Raw genomic sequence first — 26289 nt, 5'->3', positions numbered from 1 at the left:
AAAAAGTTTTTTCTGCAGCTGGTACACAGCTGGTATGCTGGTATTAAAGGTTATCATGTAACCTACCATTCAAATGTTGCATCTTTCATTTTCAATAAATAAACAGAAATAATTATGGCTGTTATGTTCTCCTTTTAGATATATCATCATACTATAGTGTGATTTTGAATGTATTCATACACCTTAAACTAATACTGACAAACCAAAAGAAAACAGGAATGCAAAATACAGTAATTATGCTTAAGCCGGGTCTGAATATGAACAGTGTGTAAGGGTTAATTAAGGTAAATACAAATTGAAGTAAGCCATAAAATCCACAAAAAAAACCAAAATACATAAATAAATAAAGCAAGAACAAATTATTGGCATTGATTGACAGCTCTCTATTTCACTGTTGTCAAATCTCTCATAGACAAACCATCAGGAACCACTTTCAGAATTAACCAGAGCTTAGAAACAGGCCATTACATTGTGGAAACTGACTTTGATACTTACTACTAATATTACTAATTTACAATCAAAAATCACTTAACGGATGATTCCAATTTATTATAGAGTAGGTCCACTGTTGGTAGTTTTGTCATGAATAATTTCTACTGGTTTACCAATTATCAAAGTAACTGTTAAGTTCAGGAAAGAATTAAATATATTCACTCAGACTAACCTAATTTAGATTAAAGCTTCTAAATATTTTAGGATTTTAAATTTCCCTTTGCTGTTAAAAAATGCTATTTCATAAGATCAATTTGTTATTTTTAATACCCACTTTCCTTTTTTAGTCCTTTTTCTTTTTTTATTGAATTATGGTCTGGTCATTTTGAGCACTAAAATAATAATCATAACCTATTTACCATTCTCTTTTAATTTTCCATGTTCTTTTCTAATTCTAATTCTGGGTAAATTGATCCTTCTTAAAACATTGTGATCAAGCTGAAAGGAAGGAGATGGCCTGCTGGTGTAAGATGCTTATCCAGCACTGGAGCTCCAATGTCTTCCATTCTCAGATCTTGACACTTATCTTTGTCCAGGGGTAAAAATGTGAGCCAGCAAAAAAAAAAAAAGCACAACACTGCAGTGAAGTTAAGGATGACATCAGAGTCACAGATATAAATTGCATCTCTAGATTTAATATAGCACCAGGTGAGTAGTGGTGGAAGATGACCTACACTGAACACACTCACAATGCTGTTATTCTAAAAGTAACAAGTGCATGCTGGGTATGGCTAGCATGCAGGTGCATCATTATCATGTAACTTTTGTAGGTGTGCACAGTAGTAGATGATCCCTGCTACAGGTGTTACTGGTGAGTAATCAATATGATGAACATGTGAAAAGAAGGTTGAGTGGGTCAGTCATTGTATCCACTGAGGAGCACAAAGCTTGTTGTTAACATTGCTTACATACTGTACATGTGTGCTCTGTCATGTGATGCTCTAAATGTTGAGCAATTTCACTGTAGAAAAGACACATTTCAAGAGAACTTCAAAAGAATTTCAAATTAGGTGATTTAACTTTATTGTCTTGTGTTTAAGCAATTTTCCAACTTCAAATGTATATTTTATGCTATGCTAATGCATTCAAAGTAAGAGCAACCTGAACCTCTTTCTAGTGTATATCACTAGAAATTATAAGCTTGCAAATATGCTTGGATTCCTTTCTTTAATGGTTTGTGTCCAGCTTTCTCTCATGACAGTTGCCATGGTGCTGGTAGTCAGGTGTCTGACCTATCCTCCTCCTCATCATCTTCATCATATCTTACATTCTTTTAATGTTGATCAGATAATTATTATTATTATTAGAATGATCTCAAGTATGAAATGACATATAACTGCCTCCAGTACATTACTTAATGCAATGCATGCTGGGAAGTATATGTAAATAAGCAATGTTTCTAAATAACTTCATTTGATGGGTTAAATATATATACATATATGTGTGTGTGTGTGTGTGTGTGTGTGTGTGTGTGTGTGTGTGTGTGTGTGTGTGTGTATATTGAAACTGACAGACTTAATTACACTGATATAATAATAGAAGGAAAGTTTATTTTTTATGATTAATTGTGATTTTACAATGCAAACAACACACAGTGAAATTTGCATTATAAACAACAACAACAAAAGTCAGTTAACAAAGCTTTCTTTCTTTGTACTGAATAACAGTTATGAGGATTCACTCACTACTATTAAAGCAATTTTTACTTTAATCTTTACTATTCATATTCTGAATAATTCACAATCACTGTTTTATGGTCCAGGAGAACATTGAATAGAATATGATGAATACAACATGTTTCAATGCTGATTTTTGATTTGTTTTAAATAAACATAGGTCAAACTTGCATATTTAAAAATGTGTATCAGCTTTTATGCATTTTATTTCCATTTTTGTATAGTGTGGGTCGCATCATGAACATTTCAGCTAAAAGAAATGTGTATTGGTTGTTTTTACAGCTCTCCAATGTAACACTGGGTCAGATTTGACCCTGAACAGTACGTGAGGGATGAATACTGATAATCTAGGCTTCTAAGGCCTAACAAGTGATGTGTATAGCTTAATTAAAGTTGCATCTACTACAGTGTATTGTACAGTATGCATACACTACAAATGTCACATCTCTAGCAGTTAGCTTCTACTATTGCTGGTGAGTACTGTACTATTATTATTACCAATAGCACTGATTGCCAAAGTTACAAACATGAAACACTGATGGTAATAAACTGGAAGTATCCTTTAATGATGACGCAGTATATTTACACTACAAAAGCAGCCACCATGATGTAAGATGCACACTCAGAGCAGAGTGTACCAGGCAGACAGTGTAGTTAACTGCTCAGTGTCCCTATAGGCTGCTGAGGCGGAGTGTTGTGTTGACCAGCTAAGATGAACTGAGTGTGAGGTCCCTATCCCCACCGCAGTTTACAGTCATGTTTAATTCAAAGCAAACATCCTTTATTTATTTGCTCCCTTCTCTCTAAAGTGTCTTCATATTTTTCTGCAAATTTCCCCCAACTGACCTTCATCCCATCTTCTCCCTCTCTCAATTTCTCTTGCTTTCTCTTTCTCTCTAGCTTCGCACACACAAAAGCACACACTCTTTTCTCTACACTGTTCTCCTCCTCCCACCATTTTTCCCCTCCTCTTTAAGTAGAGATTGCTGTCTAAAAGCGATGAGGCCTGACCGGGACGTCTTGGGAAATCAAAGCGGCTCCCCTCCCACGGTACCAATGTGAGCTCGCAATGAACACACACTTTGTGAAAACTCTAAACCATGGCAGGCAATCAGGAGTCACAAGGCACTGATGGGCGGTGTGTTTGAGATGCAGAGATTTCCCCTCAGAATTACAAAGGAGAGATCAGGAGAAATCACAGTTCAAAAGGGGGAAACCTGACAAAAGATGGAAAGGGAAAAGAGGCACAAAACAAACACATGAAAAATTCCACATGCGGTTTCAAAGAGTAGAAGATACCAGCGAGAGATAGCACACACACTAACACACACACACACTAACACACACACACACACACACTGCCTCTAGAAGTGCAGATAAAATACCCACCCACAACCAGTGATCCTGCTGTTGGTTGTGATGTCGCAGCACTTCCAAGAAATGCCTGAAGTGTTTCTTTATTCTCCAGTCAGCAGAGTGTGAGACACTTCCTCCAAGAGAGAAGAGAGAGAGAGAGAGAGAGAGAGAGAGAGAGAGAGAGAGAGAGAGAGAGAGAGAGAGAGAGCGCAACTTTCTCCTCACGTCTGTGAATGCAACACTCAGGACAGTTCGCTCAGCGCGTGCACAGTCACTGAGCAGCGGAGCAAAATTGCACTGAATATGGATGTGATTGCATAAAGCATCAGGAAGCATCAGGTTCATTAAAACTGAACTAAACATCTAAAGCATCATATCAGCCTACAAAAGCACAATATGGGGCTGCAGGGATCACTTAGTGAAATTCATGCTCTTTGCCCAAATAAATTCTGGTATAATTGATTAAACGTCACTCTGCTGCCGACAATTTATCCCAAACATAGCACTCTCAGTTGGATTGATTTCCTAACTCCAGGCAACTACTGGTTACCTTTCACTCTTATGAAAATGAATTGAAGTTTAAACAGTAAAGCTGGCATTACTCTACTACTACTGCTACATTTCTGAAGTCTCATGAAAATGCCACTTTTAGCCTTTCCTACTTTGTCAGCTCCCAAGCTCTCATTTTTTTTAAAGGCACAGTAACATGGACCTGATGGGTCTGTGGATGTACATGAGGTCATAATACATAAGGTCATACACACACACATATCTACACACACACACACACACACACAAACACACACATCACACACACACATATATACACACATAAGGGATATGTATTGATGTATTGTAGTATTTATTGATGCCTACTCCTCCCTCCCAATGTTTGTTTTAGTCTTTTTGTTGTAGTTTTTTGTGCCTGTATTGTTTGTATTGTATGTAATGATGAAGAAAGGGAACATTTTTAAAAGCCTCAGTCACAGCTGGAAACTGTAGTTTTAAGCAAACTTTACTCAAACAGGAGGAAATAATGCATTTGTTGTGGGCTACCTTCAACTATAAATGAATATAACGTTGGTGCTTCAGTCAGAAACAAAAGCGGATGCCAGCTTTATTCATTCATAGCTAGCTACAGCAAATACTCACATAAAATGACTAGTATGTGTCAGATTTCTGCTATGCAGGTTGTTGTAAGTTGACTTAATTAACAACAATTGGATTTTTTTATTTTTTTCATTCAATGTGAAAAACATTTAGTTAACTGTTCCTAACAACTGCTGCTGGATGCACTCCAAATCCTGACTGTCACAGTGCCAGTATGAGTCGGGTGGGTGTGGTTTCCACTTTCATTTGGAACACAAACATGCTGACTTGAATCGAGGACACTGGGCAGTGTGTAAACACAATACCATGTGTACCATCACACATTAATAAAGACATATTTCACATCGCTTATACTGGATGTTTTATAGTAGTGGATGTTCTATAGTGTAATATATCGTTCCTGCTGTTTCAAATGCTGCCTACACTCTATTTAAGGGGGATTTCTGCTTAAGGTGACAATAGCAAATCAATGTTGGCTAGGAGTAGCTTGGATTCAGTTAAAATAAACGACAGTCCTCATCTTCATCATAATGAAGGAAGACTCAGCGTGACAGTCATGTGCATCTGTATGTTTAGATCATTTTGGAACAGAGGAATAAGATGTGTCAGGCTTGGTTAAATATGAATATTATCATTGTTCAGTTTCAAATGAGGAGCGCTGTAAAAACATTCCCTAGTGATGTAATGAAGGTCACTCTGAGAGAGCTGTACAGCTGCCAAGGCCAATTTGAGGTAGAGAACATTGTTGAATGCAAGCTGAGTGTTCTGAATACGACTAAATGTTCTCTGGGATGGATCAGCTATCTGCAGCAAGTCTCAAGTCTCACAACGTTCTGCAATGAACTGAAACCAAGGATTCTGGGATCAGTCTGAAACTTTGTTCACGGTAAACTTTGGGAAATGGTTGCAGTAATGTAAAGTGTGCTTAATGAGCTCATACTAGCAGAATCACTACAGTCCTTTGAAAGTAGGTTAGTCTCAGCTGTACTGTACAGTGCAATCGTATCATTTCATGAGCTCATTTCGGTTTTGTGAGCCATTCTTGGGTTTGAAACTCTGCTAATGAAACTGAACTGAAATCTGCAGTACCCTGACTGTTTAAGTGTTACAGCAATAGAAAAAAAATAAAAACAAAGAATCATGATCATGACCGTGGAGGTTCTGGGTGGTCGACCACCAAAGCAGCTTAAGGCAGACAACTCTAAGTCCCCAAATTCTTTGACCTGTAACCCAAATATGACAAAAGCAGTGGGAGCAACCCTGAGGGATACAAATACAAAACGCTCCACTGACCCAGGAAACACAACGGTGTGTTGTGTGGTGCTTTAGCTGGAGGGCAAACCACAGAGTCACTGGCTCTGTAACTATATTGATGCATTTAAACTGCAGTAAAGCATCCACCCTGCTTTACACAGCCTCCGGTGCCAGGAATGGAGGCTGATATTAAATCGGGTAAAAACGACACATTGAAAATAATTGAAGGAGAGCTATTGTTTATTACAACTTGTGTTTTATTGTTTTAGCTTTGGATATATCAGATAAAATAACACTGTGCTCACCAGTCTGCTTTGCGTCACTGCATTCTCACCAGAATGCGATGACGTAACTAAAATAGGTCCGTCGGGGGAAGAAACATGGGCGTCTACCATCAAGTACTGCATAAGATTCTCAAAGAACGAGGCTTCAGTATCAGATTATGATGTAAACACTTGCAACATCTGTCAGCAGCCAGTACTGCACAACAAAACCATTATACAGGTCTTATTCAAAGGTGACTGTTGATTAACCTTTCTGTATGTCTGTTAGAAGTTCCTGTTTGAACAGATAACAATCATTGGGCTGGCTTTGATAGTGAAGAAAAGACTTCAAATAACTAAGCAGAGTTTATGTGCAATGGACACTGAACAGGAAGGGATGCAAGTGTTTATCTGCACAAATTTGAGTGTTTCACATCATTTTCAAAGCACTGCATAATATACTTCATACACAGCTTATTCAAATATATCATATATATCATATCTGCATAAACTGTCAATTGAAGTTATTAATGTGTTGTTCAATAGTTAATAGTCTCTATTAACTGTTTATATGCATGTACAAATGAAAAAGCAGTTTAAAACGGCTTATGAGTGTATCCAGGTCTAATAAAGATTTATCATTATAACATATCAACTGTATTATACTAGCAAGTATTTATAAAACAGTAATGGATGCTTCAAGGAATTATAGTTGTTAACATTCTGACTGCATTGTCCTAATTTCTAACCTGTGTTTGCATCTCTTAATTCTAGTATTGGTTCACAAGTGTAAAGGATTTGGTATTTTTCTATTGCTGTTTACATTCTTGTATTGTTATATTGTGTGTATATTGTGTGTATTCTGTATCAGTATCTATCTAACACATTAATAAGAAGTCATGTCTACATGAAACTAGATTCTACAGTGTTTTAATGTGTAATAACAGCAGATAAATAGGTGTGATTAAAATAAAATGTCCCTTAAAAAAGAGAAATTTGGGACAAATTGATTGATTTTGCCGACGATGTAATTGATAAATTAATGAGCTAAAAGACATCCACTCAGAGGCTGTTTACAGTTGTTGGATGCAATGAAAGGCCTGTCAGTGGGCCAGAAATGTACTTTAGCACAGTAACAACTAAGGATTTTGTGTTTGAAGATGTGTAAATAAGATGGGTTTGGAGTTATGGGTACTTCAGCAAAAATTGACGGATCTAAAATGTACAAATTCTCCGTTTTTTGGGGGGGATGATGCAACCTTCAGGCTACACCGCTATTTCATTCACTGTGTATCTCCCAACACATCACGCTGCTGACTTATCGGACTGACGACTCTATTAAGGTTGAGAGCCGTGAAAGAGCCTGACTGTTGTACAAATAAGCAAACGCACTCACACACACACACACACACACACACACACACACACACACACACACACACACACACACACACACTACTGAAACACTTACAGATGCAGCAGCAGGCTCTCATATTATGGATGGCACTTCAATCTAAATACAAGCTAATGAAAGAACCACCCTGCCATTGAGGATATTATTGACATATAATCCCAGCCTCTGGGAGAGGGAAGCTGTCATCCACCATCCACATGCCAATCTAAATGGCCTGAAATTTTAATATGACATATATGGGAATTAGATTTATAGCATATCAGCAGAAATTCAGCCGATTGACAGATAAGAGTTGTGTGGTGCAGAAAGAAGCCTGTGCTGGTATTTGTCCCTGTGGCGCTGCATTCTGCATCGATTTTCCTGGAGGATTATTATTCCAGCTTCTTTAGTGACTGGAGGCAGGATATGGGCTAGAGTCTACCTTCCCCTCAGCAAGATCATTCTAATTCATAACCCCTTCCAAATGAGTTATTGACTTGGAGAGGCTTCTCTGCCATTCTCAATCACAGGCTTTTACTTACAATATATACAGCTCTGGTTTCCAAACACCTGTCTCCCAGGCAGCGAGAAGAAGGATGGAGACATCTGGAAGACCCGCACAGGAAATAGAGCGATATCAAGTGATGAAACGTCCCCTCCGGCAGCCTTATTGGAGATCCATAGGTTTTGAATTTTGCACAGCTTGTTGTGCAAATTCTATAGGCATGTTTAACATTGTTTGCTTCTTTTCACTGGAAATAATGTGAAATTCACCTTCAGGTCAGCACTTAGCACTGCTTAACCAGCCATTTATATAGATTTAAGGAGCTGTCAGACATTTTTGAATTACGCAGTAAAGGGAGATTTGAGAAGTTTCTACTGACTTTTTGATTTAGTTTCACATGTTTTCGCCCTGACCTTGTTATGCAAAGTATTGAATGCAGTTATTCTTAATTTGAAGTTTGACCACTTTTAGTTCATTGTTCTTGTTCTCTTACACATGTGGACACAATTATTGACTTTAAATCTCTGCAACCTTTCAGGCCTACTTTGGATTCAAAATTTTAAAAAGTTAAAGTTAAGGATCACTCAGTCTTGTCTCACAAAGCTCAACCTTTGCATACACTCGTCATTCAGCGTCTGTCATTCATTGAAATGTTTAAAAGCAACTGAGTTCACATTATTCAGAGTGACTTTCAAGTGACTTGTGTTCTTATGAATAAGGACTGTCCTGTCTTTCAGAGTCAGAGACAGCATTATTGTGATTATTGTGTTCTTACAGCAGCACAAAACCTTTGTCAGAGGAGTTCAGAGCATATGATATGTCTGACTTTGATTCTGGAGACCACAATTCTCATCCCGTCTCCTACCAACTGTCAACACTGCTTACCTTTAACCATGACAACAATCTTCTCTTAGCTTTAACCATGATGTTTTTTTGTAGCCTAAACGTACCAGTCCTTTACCACAGATGAAACATTAGTGTAAAGGTGAGGCTTGAAACAAACACTCACCATACCATCACAGTGTACCATTGCAGGTCATGAATAAGGCCATGTTCAGACCATACCAAGCCCCAGCTATGTGTCACTACCATGCAGGATTCTGTGGAGGTGTAGTCTAGTGATGTATCTAATTGTAGCACAAGTAGAAATCTTAACCAGAAATTCCAACTTGCAGCCCAAAACAGCGCCAAGCAAGTATACAGCAATATACATCCCTGTCCTCCCTCATGGCAGAGTTGTAGAGCTCTGGAAAAGGATGACTGCTGTGGTTTTGTTGCTGAGCCTTATGCAGTCCCCACCACTGCAATGTAAATGCACTGCCCCCATTCAAACCAATGAGAGGGCTGCGGTTTTTCACGCATAGCCAGATTTGGTGTGAACACAGCCTGAGCCCTGATGGAACCACACTGAATACAGGAACGATCATTTTAATGCCCCTAGAGACCCTCACAGCTCTGCTCATGTGTAAATGAAGGGCAGTCATACGAATTAGTATCAGAATTTTACAGAAGTCACTGTGAATTAGGAAAAACAGTGGGACACTGGAAAAATGATATAGCCTACTGTATATGAGCCTTGGCCCTCAAGTGCATCAGAGTCATCATGGCAACAGGATGCAGCTCTTAGCGGACAGTGAGTGATGTGTAGGACGAACCACAAGGATACAACAGTCAGAGAGCAGAGGACAGCGTGTCATGAGAAGTCCTGGCTCGTATTACTGACACAGTGATACAGGGAATGGATCTGGTCACTTATGTCCTCAGTGTGTTGCAGTACAGCAGGAACAGAGCGTCTCCATCACGGTAAGTCACCTCCAGCTCAGCCACAGTCAGCATCTAAGACTAATTACATCCACATACATGCCTTATGTGACAAAACCAACGGCAAGCAAAAGACTTTCCGTTTCAAGCCGAGGGAAGGATGCAGAGAATCGGCTTTTAGAATAATCATTTCATGTGGCGCATTAAATGTCTTCACGCGTGGCAATATCATGAGCCTGAGAGGAACATGGCATCCTGCCCTCTCAGCCAGGAGAGACAGAGCATCTAAAGCCAAGCCATATCAGAAAAACACACACTGTGCACGGGGGCTTAACGCCTCACCACCGCTCACCAGCTTCCCGCTCTCTTTGTTCCCAAAAAAATGTGAAATGATATATATATATTTTATCCATGTAACTGATTTGGCCAGCCTGAGATAGTTTCAAATTTCTATAAACTAGCTATGAGTGAAATATGAATATTTTAAGCAGCTTAGCACTGATTTAAATATATTTACCAGCATAGCGTTGGCTGTGGGCCAAGACACAGTGTAATGCTCACAAAGCCACCTCTGCTAAAGAAAGCTGATAATTCAGACTGGCAGTGCTAAGGCAAATAAAGTCATTTAAGTAAAATATTTCATTTTTTCATGCTAAAACCTGCAAGGAGAATAGCACAGATATGGGTAGACACAGAGAAAATGTGTTACAGAGGGAAATTAGGCAACAAGAACAACTACCAGACCTAGGCATCCTTTATCAGAGGACAGTTTAAATCTGAGTGTTTTGTAGTTTACGCCAATGTTTACATGTGTATAATAATGTGATGACTTGAATACTTGCATTCTAGTGATATCCCTGGGATGCTGGATATGGTAATTGCACGTACTCACTTACAAACTGACAGACCTATATCTAATGTCATGCTGCTGTATAGATTCATCCTTGTTGGCAGATGTAAACAAGCCAAGATTACTGTGGTCGTATCTCACTTTGAAACCTGTGCATTTAATGCTGTAGCTGTAATGTATGTAAAGGATTTCACTTTTTAAGCACCTATGCACAGCACAGATCTGTTACATCAATCATCACAATGGCTTTGAATTCAATTATATATGTTTCTATTATGTAAAATTGTGTTTGTGGACTACTGTATTTCATCAGATTACAAGTCAAGAAATGGTTGATTGCAATTTTGGTGATAGATAAATCATAAGCTAAGATTTTTTTTAACAAATTTTGGCATAAGCAGAATTACTAACATTTTAACTCAAATTCTAGGGTGTAAGCATTCTCCCAAAGTCTATGTCAACAATTTTGGGCCCCATGAAAAGGTATCTCATTGGTCCCCATGCATTGAAAAAGTTTCTTTTGATCAGGACTGACCCAAGCAGGTTTCAGGCCACAAACCCCAAATGTTTCCTAATTCATGGTCAATTCACAAGCATGGTGGGCGTGGTTTGGTTAGTCAGCTATAGGAGGGAGAGGCTGGGCAGAGCTAGCTCAACAGGAGCAGTGCCAGGTGAGTTGATTAGCTCAGTTTGGGTGAGTTGACTAATCAATCTCTCTTTGTGTCTGCAGTAGTGGCTGGACTGGGGCAAGCTGCACACGGAAAGCTGAAGACAAGTACTCAAAGTTTAAGTTTGGTTTTTGTGTTTTAAGTTAGTGTCATCGGTGGAGACGTGCATGCTACAATATAACAGTACAGTAACACAACTCCATACACTGATACTGTAAGTGTATGAAGACTGTGTCAGTTAAAAGATCCAGAAAATGTAATTATAGCAAGTGGACCTTGCAAGTGGACCTGTGGAATTGGCAAACTACAATTCCAATTGTGATTTGGCACTATATAAATAAAGCTTGACTGATGGATTGATTGGTTGATGGTCAAGAATGTTCTTTTGTGCTTAACTGATTAAAGCACAAAAGATGGTTTGTTGGTTGGTTGGTTGGTTAAACATGTGATCACCTGTAAATCTAACATTACTACAAGCCCTATTTGGATTTTCTGCTGCTGAAGTTCAACTTTATGCAGTTCCTGTGAGGCTGTAAGGTTTGTCTGTCCTTCTATTGATGGGACTGTTGCCAACAACACAGCTCTTCTTCAACTTATTCCAAACAGACATTAGATGTTTATAACAGTGTAAAACTAGAGGTTTATAACAGGGTTGAATCACTGTTAACAGTGACAAGAGAGGGCTAAATGTAATCTTTATTTTACTTATCACATATGGCTGGCAGGAAACAAGCAATAAGGACCCTCAACCTTATAAACATGAGCACTGCACTCTACATCTGTTTAAATAAGGCCAGTAAAGCTGTACTCCTTGGTAGGAAATCATCATAAACTGGAAGAACAAGTGAAGGGGAAGTGATGCCATGGTAGAATGCGTGCTCTGCTGCCAAGGGCACAAAAAGAGTCACTGACACATCATATGCTTGAGTTACCCTCAATGAAGGATGATACAATGAGTGTTGCCATTCTCTGAAACTGCTGAACTTATTTCCGTCTCAGCAAACATGCCTACTGGCTGAAAGCAGGTTCGCAAAGACTGTATAGCAGAAGGAATATACAGTGCACTTACTCTGTCTGTCTTTCACAGGCATTAGCATTAATGTAATTCCTGGTCTGTTTAGGGAACTGGTTAAACCACTGGTCAACTTCTATGCCCAACACTTGGTCTTGAGCGTGATATCTCAGTAACTACTGGTCAGATTGCTGTAAAATCCAGTGTGCCCACTAATGGTCCCTAAAGGATGCCTCCAAATGAATTTTTGCCAAGTGACACCATCAAGCAAAAGTTTCTGCTTGACCAACAACTTCTATAACAAGTTATTCTGAGTACTAGAAAGCCAGTCTGCCAGACCTCGCTGCCTGTCAATACAGATTTTTACTGTGTTCATGTCATTGTTGATGATTTGGGATCTTCTGACCTTTTCTCTGGTGCTTCCCAGACCAGAATATTATCTTCTACACAAGAAATATCAAACTCTAATGAAAAATCTAATGGTCATGAACTACATCCTTTACATTTAGGCTCCCCAGAGATTGAATCCTTTCCATTTCAGACAATCCATGAGTTGCAGTCGTAGCAGATCGTCAACTGTGCACACAAGATATCGCAGAGAAAAACAGAAATTTACAGTAGGCTGTCAAGGAGATAAATCTATATCATAAGAGCCCAAAATTACACAGCAAAATGTGTTTTTGGTCCATGCATTCCAGAAAGACAGCTTTTTCTGATTTGACGCCCCTGTCAGCAGTAATCAGCAGGGCAACATCATTGTTTGTACCTTCCAAAACTGTTACAAAGTACTGTTGAAAACTAAAAATGTTCCATGATGTCGTGGTTGCAATAGTAACTATGTGGTTAGGAGTTGATCATGTTCATAGTTTAAAAGTCTGATGTTTTACTAACGCATTTTTATTGACCCTCTTCCCTACATGGATTTTGTTGCACTATAATAACCATCTGATTTTCTTCTTTTGCTTGTGTAATAATTACGACTGCTAGATGGCTTCAGTCACATAAATATGTTGTTTTGGGGAACTCGCATAAACAACTTATCCTGTCATTCTTTTACAGGATAAGTTCTTTCTTGGTAGCTAAGAACAGCGCTTTCATGATACCTAATATAATGAATATTGCAGCCTCTGGGGTTATATAGAGCCTTCAGTTTATTACAGCTTTATTGTCATAGCTCTGGCTATCACTTATGATAACATTTTATTCACCAAAGTAATTGCAATGATTTGGGAGCATAGAAACACCATTAAAAGTAGGTCCAATAGGTCAAGAAACACAGACAGCTTGGAAACAAGCCCCCAGGTTAGTCATACTCATTTGTAGGAGAAAATAAGACAAATGCTGCCACTATTACACAACTGGTCATTTGTAAATATATAACACAAGTTTATAGAACAACTTTCTGCTGCAACTCTGAATTCTGTACTGGATGTATTTCTGCACAGTGAGGGATTATTCATTATATTTCATGTGCACTCACTTTCAGTTTCATTTCTAAATAAAGTGTCATTGTGTTCCAGGACAAGGTATGGTGTACACTGATACAATGCAGCTGATAGAACTGAAGGCCAAAGTAATGATCACAAAACCCAAAGTGTAATAAACCATCATCATAGAAGTCTGGCTGTTTTAACATCCATCTATTTTCTATTAAAAAACAATATGTTAAAAAGCCCTCCAGGATTTTTTTTAAATGTCAGGCAAAGAAGACACTGTTCTTTGTTCTACTTTAGCCTGTGGTCTTCTCCAACACATCTTTCGATCTCAAGGTGTGCAAAAATTCTTCTCTTTGACAATCATCTATTGTAACAAGCAGTGGTGCTTTTCCATTATGCTTGGCAGTAACAGTCACACACATTCATATCAGAGGAACTGTTATCTATGTGGACTGAGGAATTCTTCGAGAGAGAGAGAGACTGAGCCTTGCCCAAGGGCAGCCCTGTAATGTTTGAAGAATGCACAGTCTTACTGATCTCTGTATCCATGTTTTTCCAGATGGCAGTGTTCCACTCATGCCACTGCCATCAGTGTCTTATATGAAGCAGATCTGAGCAGCAGTGCATATCATCCTGTCCTCTCACTCGCATGATAAACCCATGTGTGTGTTTTTTTTGTCTTTGCTAGAGTCGCTGCATTTTGTTTATTCAGAGGAATCCTTGGAGCCACTGCTACTGGGTGTTGGTTTTACAGCATGTTTATCACCCTGCAATAACTACAGCGTGACATCTAAAAGATATCGCCTGAATGCTTTGGCAACACATAAATGTTTGCTGTTATCTCTGTCCTCATCTCAATGTCAGAAAGCAGCCTGGGCCTGAGCCTTAGCCTGACATCACCAGCTCTTAATTGAGTTGCATTGGAATGTATTCACATGTTTCACAACACATTGGTATATATCATTTTTGAGTGAAAGACCTCTCTTGCAGTGCACTTAGTGGGGTAAGAAGTGCTGATGGTAGAGTGTATAAACTACATTTACACTGCAGAGAGGCATAATGAACACAAAGGCACCTGAAGGGGAACAGCAGTGAATTTCAGTCTAAATATATAAAAGCCCTGTGCTCAGCATTATTGGTTTTGTATAAGTGCACATTCTCTCATATGCGGTAAAAGGGAAAGCAGATTGTGTCTCGTATCTGTCACGTTACAATGAGAAGAGACTGTAAAAATGAAAAGAGTGCTCATGGATCATTTTCAGGTGCAGTTTGGACTTTGAAGTTAAAATGGGGGGAAAAAACCTAATTTGATTGTAAAAAGTAAAAGTCTCCCATTAATCTGCAGCAGCTCAAGGCTTTTTATGCCTTTAAGATATTACAGAGTGGAGATTTTGTTATCTGCTTTTTTTCCATTAGATGGACAAGGATGATTACAATAATGTTATAACCATGAACGTTATTCCTTGATAAAATGATTTGTTGTGTCCTTGGCTTAAACTAATAACTGGAGCCTCAAATATCTGTTCCCCATTCAAAACAGAAAGTGCAGAAAATTGATTTTGTCTTTTAAAAAGGTATCTTCCTTTAAAAAAATCATTTAAAAATCCTCCTTTAACACGGTTCCATCGAATCAGATTAGTTTCCTCTGATTGAGGTCAAATGTAGTTCAACCAGCATGCTTTTAATTGAAATGATAGCTTCCTTTGCTAGTGGTGCATCACCTTGACTTCTAACACTTCTTCTAATTCAGCTTTCAAATTCGAGTAGGGAAGACGGAGAGCGGGTAAACAAATCACCGGAAAATCATCCATTTGAGCGTGAGGATTTGACTGTGTTCCTGTATCGAGTGTTTACTGAATGGGGCATCACGTTCAGGCACGGTGCTGGAGTAGATGGAATATGATTGGGGATTGTAAAGATTATGAAAAAAAAGACAATGAGAGGAACTTTTGAATGTGACAGATCACACAAATGCTGTACAGATCATTGTGCTGCTGCTGAGGATGATCTCTCCTTCCTCAGCATCCATCTGTTCTGCACTTTGCTCATTTGCTTTATTCAGTATGGTTTCAGGTGTTAAGTATGGAGCTGGAATTAGGACATAGTGTTTTTGCTTGTTTAGCATTAAGACTGAAAGTAAAAGTGTGGGGGCGTTGGGGGAGTACATGCACCTACACTACTAAACCTCTATCTCATGTGTGTAGCCCATACACTAATATAAACATGGTAATGTGTGCTTTTAGGTTAGAAACATGCTGTAACTATGTCTTATTGAACTCAAGTCAGGTGCAGTAACTGTGAGGACCTTCACAAAGTGCTCTTGTTGCAGTGAGGTTACCAGGTTTGGTACCATTGTTCCTGAACAGAGAGCAAAACCAAAACATGTGTCCACCAACATGATCTACTGTAGCAACCAAAACTAAAGACACAATCTATATTTTAATCCTACTCCTGAAGCAATTTACACAACTTATTCATGAACAACTCAAACAAGATCCATCATGTTTTGAATTTCTTATTATATTTTTGAACTTTGGACAGAGTCAGGCTAACTGTTTCCCCTGATTGCTGATGTGCTTTATGCTAATCAAGGTTAACCACATCTTGACTCCAGCTACTAACAAGACATAAGATTGATATCAAATGTTTCAGCTCACTCAATAAAGAAAAGCAAATGAACAGATCACAGCTTAATATAGCCTCCTGCTTTCCTTAACCACTCAAACAAATCAGTGTCGAACATTATGATGCTTTATGGTATGACAGCACTGTGGTTAAGGTCTGGTTAGGCACCGTGGCTCAGTGGTTAGCACTGTTGGTGTAAGGCTTCTATGTGTGGAGTTTGCCTGTTCTTCCTGTGCTTGCATGAGTTTCCTCCCATTATCGAAAAATCAAGTGTGATATGTTAATTCTCCTGTCAGTGCCTGTAACAAAGGTACTGACATAGATCTGGAGTTGGTCCCCAGGTGATGCACAATGTCTGCCCACTGCTCCTATACTTAGGATGGATTAAATGCAGAGACTGAATTTCACTGTACAACTGTATGTGTGACAAATAAAGTACCTTTTCCACTTGGTTAGGCTTAGAGACAGATTAAGGTTTGGGTTAAAATGATCACTCAAAATGTTACTTCCTTAAATTTAGGCAACCTTTGTTGTCATGGCAGCAGTTAACACAAATTTCTTTCTATGGAAAGAAGTGGGAAGTAAACAGGGTTCTCCTGCAGCAACGTACAGTACTACCTATTCCCACCCAACCTGTCTCCTCCTAATAAAGCTAAATCATCTTATGAAGTAACTATAGGTCATTTTTGGTGATGGTTTGGTGGTCACTTATAGGGTCTTTCTTTTTTGGAAGGACAGGCTCCAATAAGCACATTCTCCTACATGTTCACCTCTTTCCATAGTGATACTTGCAGTGGCATTATCTGCTTCTCACATTGTGTCACACTCTCAGTGCTACAGTATGTCTCTGCTGGGTTCTGCTTTATACCCCTGAGGGCTTTTTATCACAGTCTCTGCTGAATCTTTAACATGCTGCTTGGATTCATATTATAATCATACTCAAGAGTCTTTCTGCCAATGTATATAAATACTCCAACCTCCTTTGATGTAAGCCTTTCTGACTAGACTTGCAATTCATAATCCATAACCTGCTTCATATATTCAACTTAAACTTGATTTTCCTATTCTTTTTTTCTTCTTCTTCTAACTTAACTATTGATTGCGTTTGAGATTTTATCTCTCACTTCACTAGCGAGCGTGATGTAGTTTCAGTTGACTGGAAACGTTGCTTTTCAATACACACCCACAGGGGAAACACATTCTCCAGCAGCTGTATCCCAAAAACAATTTAAACTCAGAGCAATACACACACACACACACACACACACACACACACACACACACACACACACACACACACACACACACACACACACTGCACTGGGACCTGCATGCTTACGTCCCGATTCCATTTATCCACTGACTGAAAAGTGCATATTTTCAGTATTAGATAACTACTGTGGGCAAGTCGGCTGTTCATTGCTCAAGTGATGCTACGTTCTTGTCATATTGGATTTTTTTTTGTAAACAAGGTCTGCCAACTGGGGAAAGCTGTTCATGTCATCTTCTCTCCTAGAAATACAAGTGGAATGTGATGCAGTTTTTTCTCAGGCAGCGTTACCTCCCATGTGGCGTCACAAAATGAAGAAGTGTGACAAACAGAGTGGGCAATCCAGCAAAGTTGGCAGCACAAATATTAAACATGGAAATGATTATTGTTTCTTATATTGTGCCGCTGCTGGAGATTGTTTTTTTTGCTGTGTGAGCATATATTACCATTCATTGCTACAGACAGAAGGAAATGGTGCAGTTTTAAACATGATGAGCAAAACAGGAAAATCATGAGTGTTAAAAGTCAGTAAAATGTACATCATTAAATATTAAACTTCTGCAAGTTAGAGTAAAGTTCATTCACTTTTTTTATAGAAATAGAACACCTTAGGTAGAGATAATCCATACTGATGTCAAGATGCTACTGAACTGTGCAGAAGTTTGTAGTTTTGTTGGAATATTCTAACACTTAAATGTTGAAATCTGACCTTATGATGTTGTAACTCTCAGGCTGAGCTGTTGGTTGTAAACAGAAGTTGTGGGGTTTTATAGTTTAAACAAGTCAAACATTACAACTACTATCAGTCAAATCAGTGTATGGTGTCTGTATGTTAGTTGTATATAACTAACAGTACATTTCAGGTGTGAGGTGTTATATTACTGGTGAAAATGTTCCCAAAAACAGAAGGATGGAAGACATACATACATAATGTAATATGTTATATAATATGATCAAAACCAATGAGATGTACCAATGAGACTGGGTTTTTGAGGCTGATATTTTTCTACATAAACACAGTTAAGACAACATTTTAGATAGTGATCCTTCAGTTTAGTACTGTAAAGAACTTTGACCATGAGATGTAATGAGCACAACATTTGACACTGTAAAAATACATTTGGTGGACAAATTCAGAGACGCTGTTTCTACATGACCTCAAATGTGTCTTTGGTATTCATGCAGTTTCTTATTATTTAATACCTGACATCTACAGTATGACAGTGTTGATATAAGCCACATATCTAGCTCTACTGAGAATGGTAAGTAATGAAATCTTAGTCAAGTCTTTGGCACTGATTGTGTCTTTTTAATGTTCTGTAAATGAATTAACTGATCAAATGAAATAGAAAAATACCAAAAAAATCTGTGTTGTATGATACAATTCCTGTTATTTCTGTTTTGGGGAAGTTATATAAGCCAATTGATGCTACAGTTTTTTTCTCTACACTGTGCATGATGATTGTCTGAAAAATATGCCCTTACCAATGCAAACCCTCAGTGACTCAACAATGAGGCTATAAAACCATCACTAAACAACACTGCATACACACACACACACACACACACACACACACACACACACACACACACACACACACACACACACACACGGTCATGTGAATTAAAGATGCATCATACACTCCGTCCAGAAGATAATCTACTCCACACAGACACAGAGAGCGGCAAGAATAAGCACATATCAGCCAGTCACATGCTGTATTCAGTATCACAGAAAGGAGGTTGGTTTGGTCTTGTGCAGTGTTTTGTTTTGGCTCTGAGCTGAAGGTCAGAAGTCAGGCTTCTGACAAATGTACAGATGGGTCCAGAGTGAATAGACTGTTCAGACTGAGCCTGGAAAGAAAAGGCTTTTCTTCCCTTCTGTTCATCCAGCTCCACCCTCAGGATCCCTATCAGACATGTGGGCAGACTACTACTGTGTAAATAAGGTTTAATAAGGGCTGCATCATAAAATAATGTGTTTTTACTGTATCATGTTGTTTCTGAAACCCCTCTCCCTTTGCTCTCAGGCTTCGTTTCTGTACTAAGGAGTAGATGAACATGTTTGAAGTGATTTTCCATCAGACTTTCTGTTCTTCTATAATCTGCCACAGCTCCGTTTGTGCCTCTGTGAGCAAAGCAGCACCTTGGCCTCACAGTCCTGCCCAGCAGTGGACATTAATAGCCTCTGGGTTCTATCATTTATAAGTCTTACTTTGTTAGTCTGAGATATGGACTTTTTTTTTACTTGCCTTTGAAGAGTAAATTAGAATAACTGCATTGTGTTATCATACTGCACTGACGACAAGCTTTTTCACACAAATGCAAGTGTCAGAAAAGTCAGAGCATCAATTATCTTTATGCTTAGAACAATATATTAATGTTTTGTTTTGTTTTTCTTTTCCTGACAAGCAGTCTCCTATTGAGTGAATAATCAACACAAACACAGATATAACATGGCATTGTCATGGCACTATAAAGCCATTCAGGGTAGGTGGATGGTTGGATGGTTGAGTATACAACCACCTAACTTTGACAGCAGAGACTGATGTTCATGTCTGAGCTTTGGTACTAAATAGTAGCCTAAACAAAACCAAACCCAAAAAGAATATGCAGATTTTTTTGGAGTTTTCAGCACTGATCCAGAATGACATTTTGTAGAATGTATTTTGCTTGTAATGTGATAGATAATATTCATGTAAAATAAAGATTGTTTTCAATGAATTAGAGCTCAGCTATATTATTCTGAAAATACCCACTGATATAAGAACACACATCTCTTCCTATCTAGCTACATGTTGCTCTGTTAGAAACCAATAGTGAAGTGCAATGTTATATGTCATCCACATTTGATTGGCTGAACTTTTGTAAATGCCTCTGACACATTATGAGCAAACATTTGAAACTATTTTACAGAGACAGAAAAGACGTACTGATGTAACAAAAAAATAAGTTTAAAAAAAAATTACATATTGTGACATATATGTGGTGTATAATAAATAATAAGCAATTAACATAGAGACACAGGATTAATCAGTCATTTTCATGTCACTGGGTCTTAACATTTTGAGTTTTACAAGCAGTATCTTTATTGGTCAATGGTAAATAGACTCTACTTATATAGCACTGTTCTAGTCTTTTTGACCACTCAAAGCACTTTTACACTACATGTCACATTCACCCATTCGCACACATTCATACACTGATGACAGGAGCTACCACACAGAGTACCAACCTGCTCATCAGGAGGAGACTAACATTCACTCAGGAGCTATTTGGGGTTAAGTATCTTGCCCAAGGAACACATCGACATCAATCAAACCGTTGATCTTCTGATTAGTGGTGTACTGTACCTCATGAGCCTTTATTTGTGGTAAATATGCTGAAATCTTTAGAAAATCTGCAGAGGGGTCATTGGACCCTGAGCATAACCAAACCTTAACCATAAAGGCAGCAAATATCTTTTTTCTTGTCTTTTTCTCTGTACACTGACAACTGAGTTATTCTTTGTTATTCTGGTACTGAGGTGTTCTTTGCTGTTCCCTGTTGTCTTGTTTGTCTTGTTTGGTGTTGGGCAGGTAGTGTATGGTGAGGTTTCAGAGCTTTTTCATTGAAAACAACAGCATTCCACTGCTGGAGACCAGGGTGATGAGAGCACTGAGACTGAACACAAACAGTAAAGTTATACAGTGGTAAAACCAATACTATGAACTGGAGGAGGCTAAAACATCCTATAGATGTGAGGGGAGGAATTTATGAGTTTGCTCTATATTTTTTGTTGACTCTTTAGTTTTTGCTACCCAATCATTTATGAGACACTATTTTCAACTCTGGATTAATACATATTTAGTCACTGTTAACTATAAAAGTGTTTAACCAAATTAAATTTGATCCATTTTGAAATTTGAAAGCAATTAAAAACCACATAAATTACATTATTTAAGGCTGAAATGTAATGATGTTTCCTTTAGTGGTCTAAAATGTCTAACAAGTTTTAATATTTTTAAAATGTCTTATGTTTGTGCAGCTGGTACACATTTTGCACATGTAGAGTGTGATGTCATGAAGCCTAATATTCAAATGTTGTTGCATCCTTCACTTTCAATTAATTAACAGAAATAATTATGGCTATGATTTTAGATAATGTGAGATTATAATATAGTGTGATTGTGAATGTATTTTCACTATAATAGTGTCAAATCTACATATAATACATTGGTGGTTCAGAATTAGGCACTAATTATAAACAATACTTAATATGAACAGTATGTAAGGGTTATACATGTTCATTAAAATCAGCTCTATCCCCAAAAAATCCCCCAAAAAAGAAAAAAGATGATGAGGTAAATTAGCGTGTTCATTGAAGAATACTGTGACTGTCACCTCTCATTTCATACCTAATGATCTCCACTGCACCATGATCTGCTTAGCCACACATTGTTTCTAAGCAGCTCACATTCTCCACAAATCACCTTGTTTACAAGTCATCAGTGGGGGGGGCAGATGCAGCCGTCGGAGCGGCCGGGAAGATAATGTCAACTTTTCTGTTCAGTTATTGACAGGCCAGCTTCTCAGACAGAAGCCGAGAGTTTTTCTAGCCTTGACCTGCAACCTTTAGCTCGTCTGGCCCATTAGATGATGACCTTCATACTAATACTGACGGCAGCAGCCAACACCAACGCACTTCATTCATTCTGCTCTACAGAGATCACAGAGACATGGAGTGCATATATATATATATGTATTTATAGGTAGACAAATGCTGCTTCAGATTGGTTCTTGAATGTGAGAAACCTTGTGGGTCTCCATGACTCCGAGGCTTTGATGAAACACTTTGTAGATAATGCGTGACTTTCCATGCTGTTAAAAGTTGGACCACTTCCCTGACCTCGAATTTTTTTTTTTTTTTTTTTGTTAACGCTGCTTTTCTAAACAGCTCAACAGTCTTTCCATCAGAGGCTGAGGCTCATGCCATGAATGTGTAACATACATTCTGCTGTCTTCCTGAGAAGTGACCCTGCATACGCCTTCTCCTCCACACAAGTAATCCCATTTCCTGACCTCACCTGTCTGCAGTACAGCTCCTCTAAAAACTGCAGAGCCTTTCAGAAGACCCAGCAGACTAGAGTCATATAAACACAGAGCCGGCAGGTCACATGTTGCTGCGGTTCAGTACGGCTGATCTGTATGCAGCTTTATTTTCAATAGGCCTGGACATGATTCAGCTGTAGTTTCTATCATCTGTGAATCTCAGCGTCGGTCTTCAACACACTTACAGTATACATAAGCAAAGAAAATCCCAGCCAATCACATCATCTGAACTCTGCTATTCTTATTCTATTTCCTTACCCTCTGCACAGCTGTTTAAAAAAACCATCTCTGGTCCAAAATACCTTTTAATAACTCTCTCTGAGAATCTGTAAAAAGCTTCTTTATCACATGGAGCTGGTCAGATTGATTAAAAACAACAGCTGTGTTATTAAGTTCTACTCTCAGCTTTTCCTGTTGTGCTTAAATTTCAAAATGGAAACAGTTTAGTTATGTGTCACATTGAATCGTAATTCTTAAAATGACTACAAGCACCTAATTTGAAGCATCGCTACAATAAATGAATGAATGGTCGAAACACATCCAGAAGCTTTATTTTGGGATTACTGCATGAATAGCATCTCTTTAAAATGGTTTCTCAAAGCAGAGAGCATCCCATTTGTTAAGTTAAAAATTCATACCGAAGTATTAATGATGAAAAAGTGTTAGACGTAGCTCAGGTAATTTAAACATACACTTCTTTCTCATTTACCATCAATCATCATCATAGTGTCATAGAATCTGTTAAAACGGTGCATATTTACCACATTAAGAGTTACAGCAGTCATGTCCAAACTATTTCGTAAAGAGTTGTGTGCCTGCAGGTTTTTGTTCCCACCATGCTCTACATCCTTCTGAGCCTCCACAATCAGGAACGCCATGGTTACGAGTGGATGAAAAACAGATCAGATCAGTTTACCCGTCAGTAAGTTGAAGTTCCACTCAGCATGTGAAAACTAGTCCATCACGTCCTCTTTAGATCTGGAGGAGCTTTGTCAAATCTAATAAAATAGCCTGAGATTTTGGAAAATATGAGTTTCTTTTACCAAGGAAGGGGGTTTAATAAAATGTGCTGTTGAATTGCACCATGGGAAGTGTAGGAAGCTTCATTTATACAATGGATAAAAAAGTCAAGCTATTCCATCAGTCTCTCACAGGTCTAATATCATCATGGAAGTTCAATACAAAATCACTGCAGTTACCCTTTCATATATATATATATACATAAATGCTGATTAGTATGATTAGTGTTCTGCTGTACCGTTCATGTCATTGTAATTAATTTAATATAATTAATGTTGTAATTACACTGAGGGTAGTTCAACCAATAAGATACTCTGAGCTCTTTACTGTCCTCACAACTAAACCCACAGTCTGTCACATTCCATGAGCGGCTGAAAGCTGACAGACACACACACACATTAAAGGCCTTACAGATGCTGAACAGAGCTGTCAATACAGAGTGGCTGCTAGCTAATAAAAGTGGCTTGGCAGAGGAAGAGAGGAGGACTAAATGTAATCAAAGACATGTTGTCCGACAGACAAATTCAGGTTGTAAGTGTCCAGCTCCAGCCGGCGCTGAGTGCTCCTGACTCTGCTGCTGCTGTCGTCAAATACAGAGCTATTTAACTGAGGTGCAATAAAGGACAGTGATGACATAATGGGATATAATGGGGTGCAGCGTGTCCCCCCCACCCCACCCCCAGCTCTACACACAGACCATCTATCAACCTACCTACCTCTCTGTCTACCTCTTTCACACTGGTGTAAATCTGATTCAGAGCTCACAGTTAGTTCCATCTGCAGGGAAATCAATCAGCTCATCAATTTGCATTGAAAATGAAAGAAATGTACATTCCTGCATTTTTTCTTTATCACTGATGATTTTTCTTCTATTCAGTTCCACTGCTGTTTTTTTCCAGTCAATAAAAATAAAAAGGGTTGGATTATTCTACAAAATGATTTGCCAGTATTCATTCATCTGTATGTGTGTGTGTGTGTGTGTGTGTGTGTGTGTGTGTGTGTGTGTGTGTGTGTGTGTGTGTGTGAGTGTGTCATTGTTGTTCTGCCTGTATTTTTTCTTCTTCAACACATAAAATAACAGATCAAATCCCTGCCTTATAAGGCAAATTAAATCAAACATTCTCTTAAATAACCTGCACAGCTGAACATATTCTTCAGTGTGTTTCCTTTTCTCTGCTGTGATTCAAGTCAGTGGTCTTAACCTCTTCAACCCATCTGACAGCTGGGTTTAGCATTAAAAGCGTAAGTCGCACACGGGCTTCATTCAAAGGAAATGAGCGTCGGCACAAAAGAGAAACGGCGAAGCCACGAAACAAATGTGGATTTAGAGTAGAATGTATTTCTGCCTGTCTGAGCATCTTATAGCTGCAATCAAGTGCTGGAAAAAGCACAGGTTATTTGGCATAGAGTGATGACTATTTGCTTTTCCTGCTGAGAGCTATATACTATAGGATTTAAAAATATCTCTTATGGCAGAGTAATAGCTATAGAATAAAAAAGACCACACACTATGTAAAAAAGCATTCAAATAAACAGCTTCAGCAAATAGCATTTGACAGTCTGTCTGGTTCTCACACACACACACACGCACATATACACATATCACTCCCACGGCCACTGCACATATTTCACTTACACACGCATGAGAGGAGGGGGGGGGGGGGGGGGTGTACATAGAGAGGTATTCATATCAACTTTAAACTTTAAAGCTTTCTTTAAATGTCAAACTTTCTAAGTAGCAACAAGTCAGAGACAGTCCAGCGTTGTCACTCACTAATCATTATCTTCATTTCTGTTTTTTGGCAGCTTTACACTTGTAGTGCACTTACAGTATGTGCCAACTCTCTGGATACACTACACTCTCATGTGACACTGCAAACTGCTGTCAAACACTCCAGCTGCAACTTCCAACTATTCCCCACGAGTGAGTGGGAAGGGAGAGAAAAGTGATTCTCCAACAGGTCGGGAATGTGAAGCAACATGATGCATGCACTGTCATTCATAACTTTTAAAAAAGAAAGTATAGCTCACCGAATCTCAAGACGTGTGGCATCCCATGAGAATATCCCACACAGTGTAATAGCAGCAGTAGAAGCCTGGCGGTGCACCTGAATCTCGCATTAAATATCAGCAGAGAGGTAATCTTCATGGTGCTTGTGTGGTGCACAGGATTTTTATTCCCTGAATCGGTATATTCCCCAGATTTGTTCTTTTCTTTTCTTTTCTTTTCTTTTCTTTTCTCTGTCACCCCTTTAACGTGAAGCAAGGCGGCTGCAACAAGATCATGGTATGATCACAACCACCGGCGGACTGGGCAACGGTTTCCCCACATCCATTTGGTCCAACAACAACAACAACAAAAAAGAGAGAGAGAAAAAGAAAAAAAAAGAAAAAAAGGAGAAAAAAAACACTGCGTGTCCAGCTCACTGCGCCAGGAAGAAGAAGCAGAAGAAGCCCTCCGACTCAGCTGATGAGGAAGATGATGGTAGAGGTGGTAGTGGTGGAGG

At 38.6% G+C, this 26289-nt stretch overlaps 1 protein-coding gene across 3 annotated transcripts in view; it reads right to left on the bottom strand.

The window, feature by feature from the left end:
- The window catches only part of grik2 (glutamate receptor, ionotropic, kainate 2), a 322030-nt gene extending 296087 nt beyond the window's left edge, over nucleotides 1-25943 (bottom strand). For 2 of the 3 annotated variants that reach the window (XM_053326625.1, XM_053326626.1), the window contains exon 1: nucleotides 25814-25931. In XM_053326625.1, the coding sequence (XP_053182600.1) occupies nucleotides 25814-25931 (118 nt within the window). Of the gene's footprint in view, nucleotides 1-25813 lie in introns of all 3 variants that reach the window. The other variant, XM_053326627.1, reaches the window with a different exon arrangement.
- Nucleotides 25944-26289: the final 346 nt, after the last annotated feature.

Source organism: Scomber japonicus, chromosome 10 (assembly GCF_027409825.1).
Source record: "Scomber japonicus isolate fScoJap1 chromosome 10, fScoJap1.pri, whole genome shotgun sequence".
NCBI lineage: Eukaryota > Metazoa > Chordata > Actinopteri > Scombriformes > Scombridae > Scomber > Scomber japonicus.
The sequence above is the reverse complement of the archived record's forward strand: the minus strand, read 5'-3'. Positions and strand labels throughout refer to the sequence as shown.